This window comes from Eschrichtius robustus, chromosome 6, assembly GCF_028021215.1.
Source record: "Eschrichtius robustus isolate mEscRob2 chromosome 6, mEscRob2.pri, whole genome shotgun sequence".
Taxonomy (NCBI): Eukaryota; Metazoa; Chordata; class Mammalia; order Artiodactyla; family Eschrichtiidae; genus Eschrichtius; species Eschrichtius robustus.
The window spans coordinates 81,381,640-81,398,523 of NC_090829.1; the positions used below are offsets into that span (position 1 = coordinate 81,381,640).

The window sequence follows — 16,884 nt, forward strand, 5'->3', positions numbered from 1 at the left end:
AAATCAAGCCTCAGTAAATTTAAGAAAATTGAAATCATATCAAGCATCTTTTCTGACCACAACGCGATGAGATTAGAAATGAATTACAGGGAAAAAAACGTAAAAAAGACAAACACATGGAGGTTAAACAATGCGTTACTAAATAACCAAGAGATCACTGAAGAAATCAAAGAGGAAATAAAAAAATACCTAGAGACAAATGACAATGAAAACATGACGACCCAAAACCTATGGGATGCAGCAAAAGCGGTTCTAAGAGGGAAGTTTATAGCTATACAAGCCTACCTAAAGAAACAAGAAAAATCTCAAGTAAACAATCTAACCTTACACCTAAAGAAACTAGAGAAAGAAGAACAAACAAAACCCAAAGTTAGCAGAAGGAAAGAAATCATAAAGATCAGAGCAGAAATAAATGAAATAGAAACAAAGAAAACAATAGCAAAGATCAATAAAACTAAAAGTTGGTTCTTTGAGAAGATAAACAAAATTGATAAGCCATTAGCCAGACTCATCAAGAAAAAGAGGGAGAGGACTCAAATCAATAAAATCAGAAATGAAAAAGGAGAAGTTACAACAGACACCGCAGAAATACAAAGCATCCTAAGAGACTACTACAAGCAACTTTATGCCAATAAAATGGACAACCTGGAAGAAATGGACACATTTTTAGAAAGGTATAACCTTCCAAGACTGAACCAGGAAGAAACAGAAAATATGAACAGACCAATCACAAGTAATGAAATTGAAACTGTGATTAAAAATCTTCCAACAAACAAAAGTCCAGGACCAGATGGCTTCACAGGTGAATTCTATCAAACATTTAGAGAAGAGCTAACACCCATCCTTCTCAAACTCTTCCAAAAAATTGCAGAGGAAGGAACACTCCCAAACTCATTCTATGAGGCCACCATCACCCTGATACCAAAACCAGACAGACACTACAAAAAAAGAAAATTACAGACCAATATCACTGATGAATATAGATGCAAAAATCCTCAACAAAATACTAGCAAACAGAATCCAACAACACATTAAAAGGATCATACACCACGATCAAGTGGGATTTATCCCAGGGATGCAAGGATTCTTCAATATACGCAAATCAATCAATGTGATACACCATATTAACAAATTGAAGAATAAAAACCATATGATCATCTCAATAGATGCAGAAAAAGCTTTTGACAAAATTCAACACCCATTTCTGATAAAAACTCTCCAGAAAGTGGGCATAGAGGGAACCTACCTCAACATAATAAAGGCCATATATGACAAACCCACAGCAAACATCATTCTCAATGGTGAAAAACTGAAAGCATTTCCTCTAAGATCAGGAACAAGACAAGGATGTCCACTCTCACCACTATTATTCAACATAGTTCTGGAAGTCCTAGCCACGGCAATCAGAGAAGAAAAAGAAATAAAAGGAATACAAATTGGAAAAGAAGAAGTAAAACTGTCACTGTTTGCGGATGACATGATACTATACATAGAGAATCCTAAAACTGCCACCAGAAAACTGCTAGAGCTAATTAATGACTATGGTAAAGTTGCAGGATACAAAATTAATGCACAGAAATCTCTTGCATTCCTATACACTAATGATGAAAAATCTGAAAGAGAAATTATGGAAACACTCCCATTTACCATTGCAACAAAAAGAATAAAATACGTAGGAATAAACCTACCTAGGGAGACAAAAGACCTGTATGCAGAAAACGATAAGACACTGATGAAAGAAATTAAAGATGATACCAACAGATGGAGAGATATACCATGTTCTTGGATTGGAAGAATCAACATTGTGAAAATGAGTATACTACCCAAAGCAATCTACAGATTCAATGCAATCCCTATCAAATTACCAATGGCATTTTTTACGGAGCTAGAACAAATCATCTTAAAATTTGTATGGAGACACAAAAGACCCCGAATAGCCAAAGCAGTCTTGAGGCAAAAAAATGGAGCTGGAGGAATCAGACTCCCTGACTTCAGACTGTACTACAAAGCTACAGTAATCAAGACAATATGGTACTGGCACAAAAACAGAAACATAGATCAATGGAACAAGATAGAAAGCCCAGAGATTAACCCACGCACCTATGGTCAACTAATCTATGACAAAGGAGGCAAAGATATACAATGGAGAAAAGACAGTCTCTTCAATAAGTGGTGCTGGGAAAACTGGACAGCTACATGTAAAAGAATGAAATTAGAATACTCCCTAACACCATACACAAAAATAAACTCAAAATGGATTAGAGACCTAAATATAAGACTGGACACTATAAAACTCTTAGAGGAAAACATAGGAAGAACACTCTTTGACATAAATCACAGCAAGATCTTTTCTGATCCACCTCCTAGAGTAATGGAAATAAAAACAAAAATAAACAAGTGGGACCTAATGAAACTTCAAAGCTTTTGCACAGCAAAGGAAACCATAAACAAGACGAAAAGACAACCCTCAGAATGGGAGAAAATATTTGCAAATGAATCAACGGACAAAGGATTAATCTCCAAAATATATAAACAGCTCATTCAGCTCAATATCAAAGAAACAAACACCCCAATCCAAAAATGGGCAGAAGACCTAAATAGACATTTCTCCAAAGAAGACATACAGACGGCCATGAAGCACATGAAAAGATGCTCAACATCACTAATTATTAGAGAAATGCAAATCAAAACTACAATGAGGTATCACCTCACTCCTGTTAGAATGGGCATCATCAGAAAATCTACAAACAACAAATGCTGGAGAGGGTGTGGAGAAAAGGGAACCCTCTTGCACTGTTGGTGGGAATGTAAATTGATACAGCCACTATGGAGATCAATATGGAGGTTCCTTAAAAAACTAAAAATAGAATTACCATATGACCCAGCAATCCCACTACTGGGCATATACCCAGAGAAAACCGTAATTCAAAAAGACACATGCACCCGAATGTTCATTGCAGCACTATTTACAATAGCCAGGTCATGGAAGCAACCTAAATGCCCATCAGCAGACGAATGGATAAAGAAGATGTGGTACATATATACAATGGAATATTACTCAGCCATAAAAAGGAACGAAATTGAGTCATTTGTTGAGACGTGGATGGATCTAGAGACTGTCATACGAAGTGAAGTAAGTCAGAAAGAGAAAAGCAAATATCGTATATTAATGCATGTATGTGGAACCTAGAAAAATGGTACAGATGAGCCAGTTTGCAGGGCAGAAGTTGAGACACAGATGTAGAGAATGGACATATGGACACCAAGGGGGGAAAACTGCGGTGAGGTGGGGATGGTGGTGTGCTGAATTGGGCGATTGGGATTGACATGTATACACTGATGTGTATAAAATTGATGCCTAATAAGAACCTGCAGTATATAAAAACAAACAAAACAACTAATACTAAACTTTCATTGGGTTATTTGTATGGAAATATGTTAATATAAATGTTTCAGACATTAAAAAAAAAATCATTATTATTATTTTTTAATTATAAGAGTGGTATATACTCATTGAAAGAAAAACAGGAAATTACAGAGAAATAGAAAATAAAATTATTCAATATGTATTTCAATATGTAATTCCAGAGATAACATCTTGGTTAGCATTCTGGTAAAATTTGAGCATGAATCATATTGGTAATCAGAGTCAACAGATATTTATTATGTCCTTGGGAATGTACTAGGTGTGTTTGCTGTGTCATCTCATTAAATTCTTGTAGCCATGTTGTAAATTAAGTTAATTTTTAAAAATCGTTTTATAGCTGGGGAAATGGAAACGTGGGGAGAGTGTTTGCCTTCGATCACTTAGCTGATAAGCAGGCCGGGCAGATCTCTCTTGAAACATTATCCCTCTATAAGCAGCTCTTAGAAGAACAATGTTCCCTGTCTAACTTTCCCAAGACTGAGATTTTATCAAAAACTATTGCCAATCCTAGCATTTAAGCCTCCTGCCATTAAGTCTGCAAGAGGTAGTCTGGCTCCAGAAAACTGCAGACTTACTGTTACCTGGAGGGAAGAGAACAGACCTCCAGGAAGCTATTTCAGAGACAGTCCCAAGGAAAGGGACAGGAAGAGACAGGTAGAAGGCTGCATGTTTCAAGGGTTTGTGCTGGGCACACCCAGGTACAAAGGGGAGGAAAGAGACTGAAACGTCCATGTGAAGGATGTGGCAGAAGCCCAGGCTTTGGAGCTGAGCACGTGGGCTCAGACCCCAGCTGTACCACTTAGTAGTTGTGTGAACTCAGGCAAGTTCCGTAATCTCTCAACCTTCATTTTCTCCTCTATAAAATGAGGAGACTAATAATTCTTACCTCACAAAGTTGAGATGAGAAGTAAGTTAATACAAGTGGTTTAGCCCCAGTGCATGGCACAGAGTAAATGCACAAATGAATCACTCTTCTTATTAACGATTAATCTTCTAATTAGTATTACTGCCTTCAGCAAGACCCTAAACAAGGCCTAAAGACCCTAAACAAGACCCTAAACACAGGCCATACTGTTTAATTGCTTCCTGGGCCAAATCTTCTCTCCTGTGGTTTGATCCAGGAACCTAACCTACGTTTATAACATGGTGTCTAGAGAGAAATGCGTTCTAGGTTTCCCTCAAACTCATGTAGAGCTAAAATTTTGGAATACTACCCTTTAGTAAGTGAGAGGCTATCTTGAGAGTTGCTAAGGGTGTTTTTTTTTAATTAATTAATTGATTAATTAATTTTTGGCTGTGTTGGGTCTTCGTTGCCGCACACGGGCTTTCTCTAGTTGCAGCGAGCGGGGGGCTGCTCTTTGTTGCAGTGCATGGGCTTCTCATTACGGTGGCTTCTCTTGATGCGGAGCACGGGCTCTAGGTGCGCGGGCTCAGTAGTTGTGGCTCATGGGCGTAGTTGCTCCGCGGCATGTGGGATCTTCCCGGACCAGGGCTCGAACCTGTGTCCCCTGCATTGGCAGGCGGATTCTTAACCACTGCGCCACCAGGGAAGTCCGGGTGTTTTGTTTTTGTTTTTGTTTTTCACAGTAAATTACCACATCCCCACATCTCATTTATTTATTTATTTATTTATTTATAAAATATTTATTTATTTATTTGGCTGTGCCAGGTCTTAGTTGTGGCATGCAGTGTGGGCTCTTTGTTGCGGCACGCGGAATCTTTGTTGCGGCCTGTGGGATCCTTAGTTGCAGCATACAGGATCTAGTTGCCTGACCAGGGATGGAACCCGGGCCCCCTGCATTGGGAGGGTGGAGTCTTAGCCACTGGACCACCAGGGAAGTCCCTCACATCTCATGTAAAAAATCAACTTTGTTTTCATTACAAAAGGACAAAAGTGTGTCATACTTTTACAAAAATGGAAGAAAAGGGTAAAAAGTACCCCTGGCTAATCCCATACTCCTAACAGAATTATTGCTAGCTTTTGGTCATATTTCTTTCTAGAGTTTTCTTAACTCTATAATTTTAGTGGTAATCATATGCAAGAGTTTATTCTCTGTTTTTCTTTTTGTTACTTAAGATTTAATCATACATGTTTTTGTGTTATTTTGGCACAGAATATATTTTGGTCTCCATTCTGTCCATTTATTTGAGGATATGTTTGCTGTGGAGATTCTGTGTCCTGGCTTTAGCATTTCCCACGCTCTCCTGATAACACGTTTAGAATTTGAGGAGAGACGTGGTTTTGATAATGCAGAGAGGATGTGGGGCCTTGCCAAGTAGCCTTCATCATCTTAGTGCATTTACCATGGTCCAGGGAGGGCCCTCAGCTATGTGGCCTCAGAAACTGGATTTTTTCAGGAACTAAGAGCATAGCCACCTCTCACAGGTGAATCCATACTATCCCACTACATGCAATTGAAGTATGAAATCAAAATAACAACCCATCAACTGACAGAAATACAGTACAGTAGAGTGGTGATTCTGGCAGCCACCAGTGTGTCTGCCTGTAGGTCATCCCTAGTGTAGAGTCATTTAATGTAAAGTAAAATAATATAACAATCACAACAGTGATGGTCACCACTTAGTGGGTGCTTACTGTGTATCAGGAGGTGGGCTAACACTTTATGTATTAATATATTAGGTCATCCAGTCCCTCAATAACTTCTCTGGGAAGGTACAATTTTTATCCCCATTTTACAGGTAAGGAGACCAAGGCTCAGTGACGTGATGGGCTCGAGGTTTCATAGTTTCTGTCTAAACCCAAACCCCAGATCTTAAACACTGTGCTGTAGTTCTCTTATTCTTACAGATATTTGGCCTCCTGTGTTGACATCCTTTTGTGTTCCTTGCCGTCTCCCCAACCTCTTGGGATGTGCCCTGTGCCAATGTCTCATTGTGACGATAACACTGATAACTGAAAAATCCTTGATTTTTCATCCTCTGTTTCAAGGAACATGTTTTTCCAGCTCTCACAGAGGGAGAAGAGCTTTTGTCTTTTCCCTTATTTTCTCTTTGGGTCAAAATATGCCCTAGAACAAGAGTTCACCTTCCCTTAAAGCTGTGCCAGGAAGGGGCAACTAAGAAAGAGAACCATTAGGACTGAATTTTGGGCTGTGCCAGCTCAGAACTGAGGAGGCATTGACCTTCTCTTCTTTGCTGTCACCACCGGTGCAGCATCTGGAAATGGCTTTTCTTCTGGGGTGAATGACAGCTAGGGTGATAACCCAGAGAGAACTCCTGTGGTGTATAGATGGTTGGATCCTTCTACCTCCAAAATCTCTGGTTTTCTGGTCTCTAAACTCTCATTGGAGAACTCCCACTACTGTTAATCAAGATCGGTTGGGGATAGGTTTTCAGTTTGTGCTAATGTGAATAATTTCAGGATAGGATTTCCATCTGAAAAAGCATGTCTTTGTGATTGCATTTTAGGGATTGCTGGAGCGGAACTACCAAGCAGAAGCAGGCATTGCACTGTCAGTTGTCATCAGGTTTGCAATCAGATTGGAAAAGCTGAACTTGAAGCTTCCTGCCTGCAGTGAGGCGGAGAGATACCTATTGCTCACATAATAAAAGACATGAGCTTCAACGTGACTTTCCACCTTTCCTACAAATTCCGATTACTGTTGCTTTTTACTTTATGCCTGACGGTGGTTGGGTGGGCCACCAGTAACTACTTTGTGGGTGCTATTCAAGAGATTCCTAAAGCAAAGGATCTCATGGCTAGTTTGAACAAGGGTTTAGTTTTGGGGGAGAAAGGAACTGTGACAGAGGAAGCCTCTGTGAAAAAAGCAAACCTGAACAACTGCTCTTCTGTGTCTCCACACCTCAGTAAGTATTTATTTTTTCTTTTTAACAAGTAGTACATACACTTTTTATTTGAATATAACAAATGTACAGAAAAGTACAAAAATCAGAAGTGTGCAGCTCACTTAAGTTTCACAAAATGAACATACCAGTGGAACCAGTATGTAAATTAAGAAATGGAATCTTCCCAGAACCCCAGAGATGCTTCTTTCAGTCACGACCCTTACTCCAAGCTTATATTCCATCCATTAGATTTTTTTGAACTGTACATAATTGGAAACATACACTATGTACTCTATTGTGTCTGGCTTCTGTTGCTCAGCATTATGTTTGTGAGCTGTGTTTGTATTGCTGACAGATAGTATTTATTATGTGAACATACCCAATTTGATCCTGCAGCTGCAGAAGTCTCAGCAGGCATGTCAATAGGCATGTGTGATGGGCTGGGGGTCGGTTGACCCAGGCCGGTGGCTCTGCTCCACGTGTTTCTCATCCTCCTGGGACCAGCGGGCTAACCTGGGCATGTTCTCCTGGCATCTGCAGGGAAATGACAGCACATCCAAGCTTCCACTCATGTCCTATCTGTTAACATCCCCTTGGCCCACCGTATGGAGCCGAGGGACAGGATAGTATGTTTTCAATGTTGTCTTAGTTTATTTCTGTGTTTATTTCTTAAATATGTTGTATGTTTTGATTCTCCTTTGACATCTGGCCTTTCAATTTAAATGACTAAGAAGTTGGTCTTAGGGAGCACATTAATTAGGAAAAACTCCACAGTGATATTCTATGTAACCCACAAAGGTTCTACCAGACCTCTAATTCTCCACAACATCGAAGTACTTATAGTTCTCCAGATAATCCTTGGAGTGTTTTTCCAGAATGCCTTTCCTCAGCCCATGTGTGTCTGGCGGATTCCTGTCTAGTCATCAGAAATCTAGTTTAGATCACTTCTCTCCCAGAAAGGTTTCTGGGACTGCCCCAGAGTGAATCTTAGGCTCCCTGGGTGCCCACCTTTGTTTCTGTTGTTGTACTGGTCAGTGTATTGTTTACATGTTTGCCCTTCTTCCCCAGGAGACAGTGTGCAGGCAGGATGAAGGCACGGTGATCCTTTCCAGCTCTATGAAGTCCAGAGGTCCTCCCTGGTCCTGCAGAGGTGGCTCTCTGCATACACTTAATTGGCTATCTGTGGGGCAGTCTAGGGCTCTTCAGAGGCTTCTTGCTCTTAGCGGCACAAAACCTGCAGGTCCTTTTTCCTGATTGCATCACAGACTTGTACTGTGCTCATACTGGCATGCTGCTTCTCTTTACTCAGTCATGGAAAAGCCAAAACATTATTCCGGATTGTTCAAGGGAGATTGTTCTGCTCACAGATTACACAAGTTGAGATAGCAAAATGAGTTATTGAAATGCAGATCTGACTGTATCATCCCCCTTGTTCAGAATTCTCTCAACATACTTAAGCAACAAATGCATTCATGAAAACAGATGGGCAGTGACACAGTACTGAGTATGGATCCAGAGGGCGACATAAGTAGCGACAAATTAAGATGGGCCATTAGTGACCCAAGAAGGAATAAAACTTGAGAAAATAATCACGGGGGCGGTAAGGGAGACTGCTAGAGTGAGTGGAAGCAGGCACCCGAAGATTAGGCACATAATAAGCTACTACAATGAGGGAGTGAGCAAGGGGACTGGTTTACGTCAGACCTGTCGCATGGGGCTCTTTCCGGGGCCAGGAGCAGAGACACGGTCAGGTTAATTCAGATGATGGGGCTTATGAACAGGCTACACAGGAAGACATCTCAACAGCCATCCCGTCGTCTCCCAGCAGCTCTGGTAGCTTGCCTTTCCTTGTAACTCCTTTTCTTGTTTGTTTTTAGGGATTACTGCCTGCTGACTCTATGTCTTGTGTGTAGACCCTTGTGGAAAGGCACTTGTAGGTCAGTTATTTGCTCTTGGTGCTGTTGGGCAGAGTCTTTCAGCCATGTTGTGGACAGTAGAGCCTGGTCTAAACAGCCATGGCCAGGGTACGAGATGGTCACATGGAGCAAGGCACAGTGACATACATGGGAAAGGTGGGTGACTGCTTTACTCAGAAGAAGATAGCTCAGTTTGCAAGTATCTTGGACAGTATATGTGGAGTTTTTCTTGTTTTTGTTTTTTGTTGGCCACGCTGCGTGGCATGTGGGGTCTTCGTTCCCCGACCAGGGATGGAACCCGTGCCCGCTGCAGTGGAAGCGCGGAGTCCTAACCACTGGATGCCAGGGAGGTCCCGAGTTGTAAAAAGCGTGTTCCCTAACCAGAGCTCTGCCTCCTCTCCTACCAGTCAGTATTCCCTGTTCATTCGGGTCTGAGGGGAGGGTCAGTGGCTTCAGCCTTATCTTTAAAGCCTTGCATGAGATTGGTTACCATGGATGGTCTTGCGTTTCATCCAGTCAGGCTGTGTCCAGACTCACTGAGCAAATGCCCCATTGGGGATTTTGCCTCGTGGAACAATGGGAGGATTCTTGCGGTGTTGCCCATACCTGTTGCTGCTGAGTTAGGGAGGGAGGCTAGTTTCTATTTCCTTTCGCTGCTTTACCTTCAGGGAGTTAGAATAGCTCTCAAGAGCTTAGGGAAGGACCTTAGGGAAAAGCGCCTTGTCCGTGAGCTTGATTCCATGGAATGCTCTTGATCTTTAAGAGACTTCACCCTCCTTTGGAATTTTTTTTTTTTTAATGACAACAAATAAAGTTGGATCGATTGATTCATTCATTCCGTGGGTGAGGCTTCCGTTTTTTTTTCCGCCCCCCCCTTTGGAATTTTGAGAAGGAAAAGAGGTTAGAGCAAATTTGAAGTTGTTCAGTCTACCCCTGACCTTTGCTCTTCACCAGGGTCCTCAGAACAGAGTGTATTTTCTACTTACGGATGAATCATAGAGCCAGGACTGGTTACCCAGCACAAGAGAATGCTCTTGTATGTCATTTGCTTGTTTTTGCAGCCAATAACCTGAGTCATAGATTCTGTGGTTATAGTTCGTGACCAAATGAGGCTTTACGATAGTGCTCACTGTGTGCCAGGCAACTAGCACAGAGTGTGTGACGTGTACTAGCTCCTGTAGGCCCATCAGCCTTTGATGAGCTTTGCTCCTGTTAGTTCCTGTGTCCTGTTTTTATTGTAGAAGGCCAGAACAAGCTCGTTTTCAAACCAGATCTCACTCTGGAAGAAGTACAGGCAGAAAACCCCGAGGTGCACAGAGGCCGGTATCACCCTGAGGAATGCAGGGCTTTGCAGCGGGTCGCCATCCTCATCCCTCACCGGCACAGAGAGAAGCACCTGCTGTACCTGCTGGAACACCTTCACCCCTTCTTGCAGAGGCAGCAGCTGGAGTATGGCATCTATGTCATCCACCAGGTGAGTGTGTGGGCAGACCAGGCCTCTGCCCGCCACACCCTCCTCTCTGTGAGGCGCTTCGTCTGTCTTGGGTAAAAGGGCATCAAACTATCATCAAAGGTGAGGTCTCTTATCTCATTTATCCTTGAAAGTAGTAAAGGCACTTCTCTTCCCAGAGTGTGGAATAATGGGATAAGTGCTGGGAAATTTTACTGGCTCTTAAGTGATCCTCTGGAGGAAGCCTGTTTTCTTTCGTGAGCCCTTCCATGTCAGACAATGACAGCCCAAAGATATTCCCCTGGGACTGACCTTATGTTGCCTTCTGCATTTGCTATACACTACACAGTGAGATGTTGGAACTGTGCTTTATTATTGAGCCTGGCTATTCAATGGGGATCTAGACAGAGGAGTTGACTACTGTGTGTTAATCGCCATGGAATTCTATGACTCCACCTTTCTGCCTTTAACTTTGCCACTATCTATTATGTAGAACATTATGTTTAGTTTTCACTTTTTTTTAAAAAATAAATTTATTTTATTTATTTATTTATTTTTGGCTCTATCGGGTCTTCTTTGCTGCGTGTGGGCTTTCTCTAGTTGCGGCGAGCGCGGGCTACTCTTTCATTGTGGTGCGCGGGCTTCTCATTGCGGTGGCTTCTCATTGCGGAGCACAGGCTCTAGGCGTGCGGGCTTAAGTAGTTGGAGCACGCGGGCTCAGTAGTTGTGGCTCACAGGCTCTAGAGCACAGGCTCAGGAGTTGTGGCTCATGGGCTTAGTTGCTCCGCGGCATGTGGGATCTTCCTGGACCAGGGATCGAACCCGTGTCCCCTGCATTGGCAGGCAGATTCTTAACCACTGTGCCACCAGGGAAGCCCCTAGTTTTCACTTTTATGATTCACTTTTTTGGCTTCCAAAAGCATGATTTAGTAGGAACACGGTAAGTATTAGTGTAGCCTGCTTTGAAGAGTTTGGCTCTAAGTGGAGTGGGTGATTTAAGGTGCCTCTATCTGGTATTAACATTTATTGAAAGAAAAATAAGACATCAACAACTGTACATGGCTATCTTTTCAAAATTGTCCTGGGCCGTCCAAATAATTCCCCCTCAAATCCTTACAAATGCTCCGAATGCAAGGAAAATCATTAACTTTATGCCTAATATTGGTTATAACTGGTAATATTTGTTTTAGGAAAACTTTTGACAGATCAGAGGATGCTGTTCTACAATGTATACTTTATAATAAACTGGGGCTCTTAAAAATTAATGTGTATATATATATTACATCTATCCCCATTTTGTGAGGATTTGAAACAAAGTTTAACTGTTATATTGGTTTATCATTATTTTTGTTTTTAACATTGTTAGTCATTCAGAGTTCTTACTCAGGACAGCAACCCCCAGCATATATTTTTATGAATAGAAAAATATGTCTGTTTTATGTTATTCTTTTCAGGAAAGTACTGTGGTGAGTTCTGAGAACTGCCTATACTTTCGTTATGATAAACTGTTTATTGAACTGGAATTTATTCTTAAGGAATTTGATCCAAATAGCCATGAAAAAATTACTACTGTAAAAAATTGTTCCATACTATAGCTTTGATTATATTACTGGTTTATTTGTGTTCTTTCCTTACCCAGTAAGGAATCTCCTCTGTAAGGCCACTATGAGGATTAGTGTCTGCCATGAAGTTTTAAATCCAGGTTCTCTTACAGTGATTCCACGAGACTTTTAAGTAGCTTAGGTATATGAGCAGTAACCTTCTCTGTTTATAGGTCAGGATTTCTTGATCCTTTCTGGCAAGCTATATTTTTGGGGGAGCTTAGTGTAAATTTGTTACATGGGGTAAGATTGGGATTAGCTAAGAGCTGAATAGTGAAGCAGTGATTCTACTTGGCATGACTGGTATGTAAGAAAGGTTTTGTGGTTTTACATGGAATAAATAAAGGTATGTTTAAAAGTTTTTTAGAGTTATCTTTATGAGTATTTTAAAACTATGTTTTTTTTTAAAATTGTTGTAAAAAACCCATAACATAAAATTTACCATTTTAACCATTTTTATTGTAGAGTTCAGTAGAGTTAAGTTTGTTCACATTGTGCAAATAATCCCAACTAATCTTTCATCTTGCAAAACTGAAACTCCAAACCTATTAAACAACAACTCTTCATTTCAAGGTGTTTTTAGTTATGGAATACAAGTATGTATGAAGCTTAAAGAAAAACACAAAGGGCCTGTTATTGTTATTGCATCTACTGTGTCAGATTTTTATGTCATATGTATACTCTTGTGCATTAGCAAGAATAATACCAGCTTCTGCATGTGAACTGAACAGGGGAACAGTGTGAAATCTTGTCTCAGGAGCTTTTCAAGTTTTAATTTCCATATCTATAGGCTGGAAGTAAAAAGTTTAATCGCGCCAAACTCCTGAATGTGGGCTATCTAGAAGCTCTCAAGGATGAAATTTGGGACTGCTTCATATTCCATGATGTGGACCTGGTGCCCGAGAACGATTTGAACCTTTACAAGTGTGAGGATCAGCCCAGGCATCTGGTGGTTGGCAGGAACAGCACTGGGTACAGGTAAGGCGGCTCTGCTCACAGCTGCCTTAGGTCAGAAGCCTGGCCTGTTATCATCAAGGCTGTGCAGACACTGTGTCCAGGGTGTCTGCAGAAAATGAGAAATAGGAAAAATGGTCCATGATATATCACTCAAAGTTCAAAACAGGAATTAGAGAAATTCGATTTTTTTTCTTATTAGGAAAAAATCCTCCAACAGCCTTGGCAGAGGATCACAAGGATAAAATGGGAGAGAGGAGGGGAGGGAAAATAGTCCAGGCTTTGCAAATGGCGGCCAGCCTCCCCTGCAGGGCCCGCCTGGTGGAACTTTTGCAAGGGCTCCCACGCTGAGTAGAACTCAAGTAACTTATCTATCTCTCCGTGCCTTCTGCCTCTAAGAGGTAACAAGAGTGTGCCTCCAGGTCAGCTTTTAGGTCTCTTTTGTGAGACTGTGATGTCTCTTTCCAGACCGAGTCCGGAGGGAGACTGGGAAGGGGCATATCCATCAAGTGGTCTGCTCAGGAGCCAGGACACCCAGGACAAGTTCCTTTCTCTCAAGGTCACTGTGGGAAGAGCCAGGCACCTCATTTCTGCTTTCATAGCCCGCACCCCACCCCCCCCCTCCGCCGCCCCATCCCACCCTCTACCACACACACACACAGAGGCATAGCTGCTTTTCAACCTTATTTTGTACCAGTTCCTATTTGAGAACAACTGAGGGGAATTAGTGACCAAGAAAGTTCTCCACAAGGGAAACTATATGTTCACTTATATATGTGCACACTTACCTGTCAGCCTCCACCAAGCCCTGCCCTTCGTGTGTGCTCACACGTGGGGTGCTTACTGCACTAGGGGCCCTGAGACCAATCTGAATGAGGCCAAGTGCCCCTCCTCACGGCACTCCCTGGTGTGTACTGCTCCGGGGAGACAGGCAGCTGCAGTGGGGCTGTGTCAGCTTTGCACTTCACTTCTGCAAATTCAACTAGGAGCACGTGCTAATGAGAGGGAGAGTACGGGGTGGGGGTGAGGCCGAGGGAGAGAGAGAACTGTAACACTATAAAATAAAATGGGAGATTCCACCAGTGTCTACTCTGGGAAGCGAGCATGAGATGCAAACCCTGAATCTCTTTTTGTGTGTGTGTGAAATATTCTTATTTTTTCTCAGTCATTTAGAAAAGTAAAAACCATCCTTACTTCACAAACCATACAAAAACAGGTGGTAAGCCGGATGAGGCCTGCGGGCTATAATTTGTTGGTCCCTATAATAGCATGTCAACTGGGATGACAGGATCAGATTTGCATTTTCAGCCAGTGAGTCTGGAATTCAAATGTGCATATGAATCATCTGGGGATTCTGTTAAAATGCAGATTCTGTTGTGAGATTCTGTGTATCTAACCAGCTCCCAGATGATATTTTGGCAGCAAGGTTTGATCTGTGAATTACACCTCGACTACCAAGGCTTTCAAAGATCCCAGGTTGGATCCATCCATGGAAGAGAGCCTGGATTGGAGAGCGAGGGTGAGGATGGAGGGGAGAGCTGTAACATCAGTTAGGAGTCTTTTGGGAGGTTGGCTCAGCAGGTCTTGGTTGCTGGGAGGAAGTGAGAGCTGGGAGAGAGGGAGAAGTTGAAGATGACAAGGTTTTGTTGGTTAGTGCTGCCGTAAGCAGCGATCCCAGTGATCTGTACAAAACTGGGTACAGAATAGTGCTAAAGAAGTTTTTGCAAACCATGAATCTCTTGATGCCTCCCTTGCTCTTGGTTTCCATGTTGCTCTTATTGTGTAGGTTTCTCACTTTGGACTGTTTAAGAGATTTCCAAGAGTAACGCTGACTGCAGGCGATCTTTGCGTCAGGTACAGACTTTAAACCTAGTCCCTGTGTAAAGTGTGGGATATAAACAAATACCTAGAATAAGCCACAGTGGGTGAGAGCACACTCTCTTTAAGAAACACCTAGGGAAGGCTTTAAAGCTGTTGTCCAGGAAATGTGACATCTTCATCTTGTGGAATCAGTGGGAGCTTCCCAGCAGAGTTCCAACATGTGGAAGCAAGAGAGAACATGGCACAGGTTTTGAGGAAAGGCGGGTAGTTCCTTAGTGCTGGAGAATGAATGTCTGAGATGGTGGAGGGAGGAGACGCTAGAGATGAGGGTAGGCAGGGGCCAGATTAGGCAGGCGTTGTTCAGTCTGGTAAGGAGTTTGGAGTTCCTGTGGAAGGAATTAGAGTGCTGCTGACACATGGTTACAGCCAGGAATGACAGGAGAAAGGTCAGTTCAGCTGGCCTTTAGTGTGTGGGATGGAGCAAGGCAGGAGGGGAGAAGATGAGAGGCAGATGCCCACTCCTGCCTCCATGCTCCAGGGGCAGTGGGGCCAGAGGGCAGGAGAAGGGTCTGGAAGAGAATCCCAGGACTTTTTCTTTTGGGGAACTTGATCATTATCTGGAGATTTTGCTTTCTGGTCCGTGAGCCACCTCTGCACTGAAGAAAGCAGCATATCATGACCGGGTACCTTGGTATTTTCAGAAGCATGCTAGCCATCTGCTCACTCATTGGTATTAAGATGTCACTCTCTACGACGTAGAATACCTGTACTTCAGACCCTTGACATGGGTGATAACTTCCCATTGCCCAGTCTTTCTAGACATCTGTGGTGAGAAATGACAATCACACAGGATTGTTTTCTCATTTGTTTGTTTTTGGAGTATGGATACACAGGATTGTATCAAGGACAGGCCTTTTGTTGGGATTCTAGATTTTATCTTTGCATTAAGCTGGACCATAAGAAAATGAGTTTTTAGGCATTCCTGCTGGGAACTGATCTTGAGTAAAACTTTGGTATGATGATCGTGGGTTTTATCAGATGCCACTCACTCTGAAAACAGCCCCTGTACGAATCTTGCTGTTTTAACTTGCTATTGTAATTGGCCAGACGTTTCTTTTATAACTAGAACTCAGGAAGCCTTTGTCTTCCTTGAGTAACTGACAGTTTCCCTAATGTAAACCAGGTGACTGAATGTGTCTCCTCTTTTGATCTGGATGCAAGAAGCTCAGAGTCAAATCCATGACCTTCTTTTAGAAGCTGAAAAGAATCTTATTTGCAGATCAGAGTTCTAGTATATTTCCTATTCTAATCTTCTACCTGATTGAAGTTTTCCTCTAGTCCTGGTTTGTCATTTATGTTTTTCTACTTTATTGTATGTATCATGTAAACTGCTTCATCTTCTGTGGTTTGGGGGAGGTTTGCATAGGTAATGTAGGAGTTGTCTTCCTCCTCCTTACTTACTGCCCTTCCTCCTTTGGACAAAATCCCTCTAGTTGCTGGCAGGTGCAGTTGCAGGTGGCTAAGTGTCTGCCCTCTGCTGGTAACTGTGTGTCCCTGCACCACAGAGCTTAAATCAGCACACTATTCATTGTCACAACTGCCCCATGAGTATGAAGGGAAGCGCAAGAAGTGTTTTCACTTTACACACATGCAGAGGGAAGAAGTTAAAGTAACTTGTCTCAACTATCTCAGACTCTGATGAAGACAGAAATAAATCTTGTTTATCCCAGTGATTATGGGTCAGTGATAAAGATCTGTACTGGCCTGTGGGAAATTTTATTGCCAAGAATTCCTTTGGTACCTGCCTGCTTTCTACAAGGACTTTACTGTTATTTAATGACTCCATTTTCCCCACCCTTGGGCCTTACAGTCCTTTAAAAATAAGTAAAACTATTTCAGGGCCAATCA

General features: G+C 42.2%; 1 protein-coding gene across 5 annotated transcripts in view; it reads left to right on the plus strand.

Annotated features, from left to right (window-relative positions):
* The window catches only part of B4GALT4 (beta-1,4-galactosyltransferase 4), a 55,651-nt gene that overhangs the window by 10,271 nt on the left and 28,496 nt on the right, over positions 1-16,884 (plus strand). For all 5 annotated transcript variants that reach the window (XR_011074322.1, XR_011074323.1, XR_011074324.1 and 2 more), the window contains exons 2-4: positions 6,857-7,255; positions 10,392-10,624; positions 12,992-13,179. Coding sequence is in view for 2 of the 5 variants with exons in the window: in XM_068546700.1 (XP_068402801.1) it covers positions 7,003-7,255; positions 10,392-10,624; positions 12,992-13,179 (674 nt within the window). In the remaining 3 variants the exon portion in view is untranslated. The remainder of the gene's footprint in view (positions 1-6,856; positions 7,256-10,391; positions 10,625-12,991; positions 13,180-16,884) is intronic.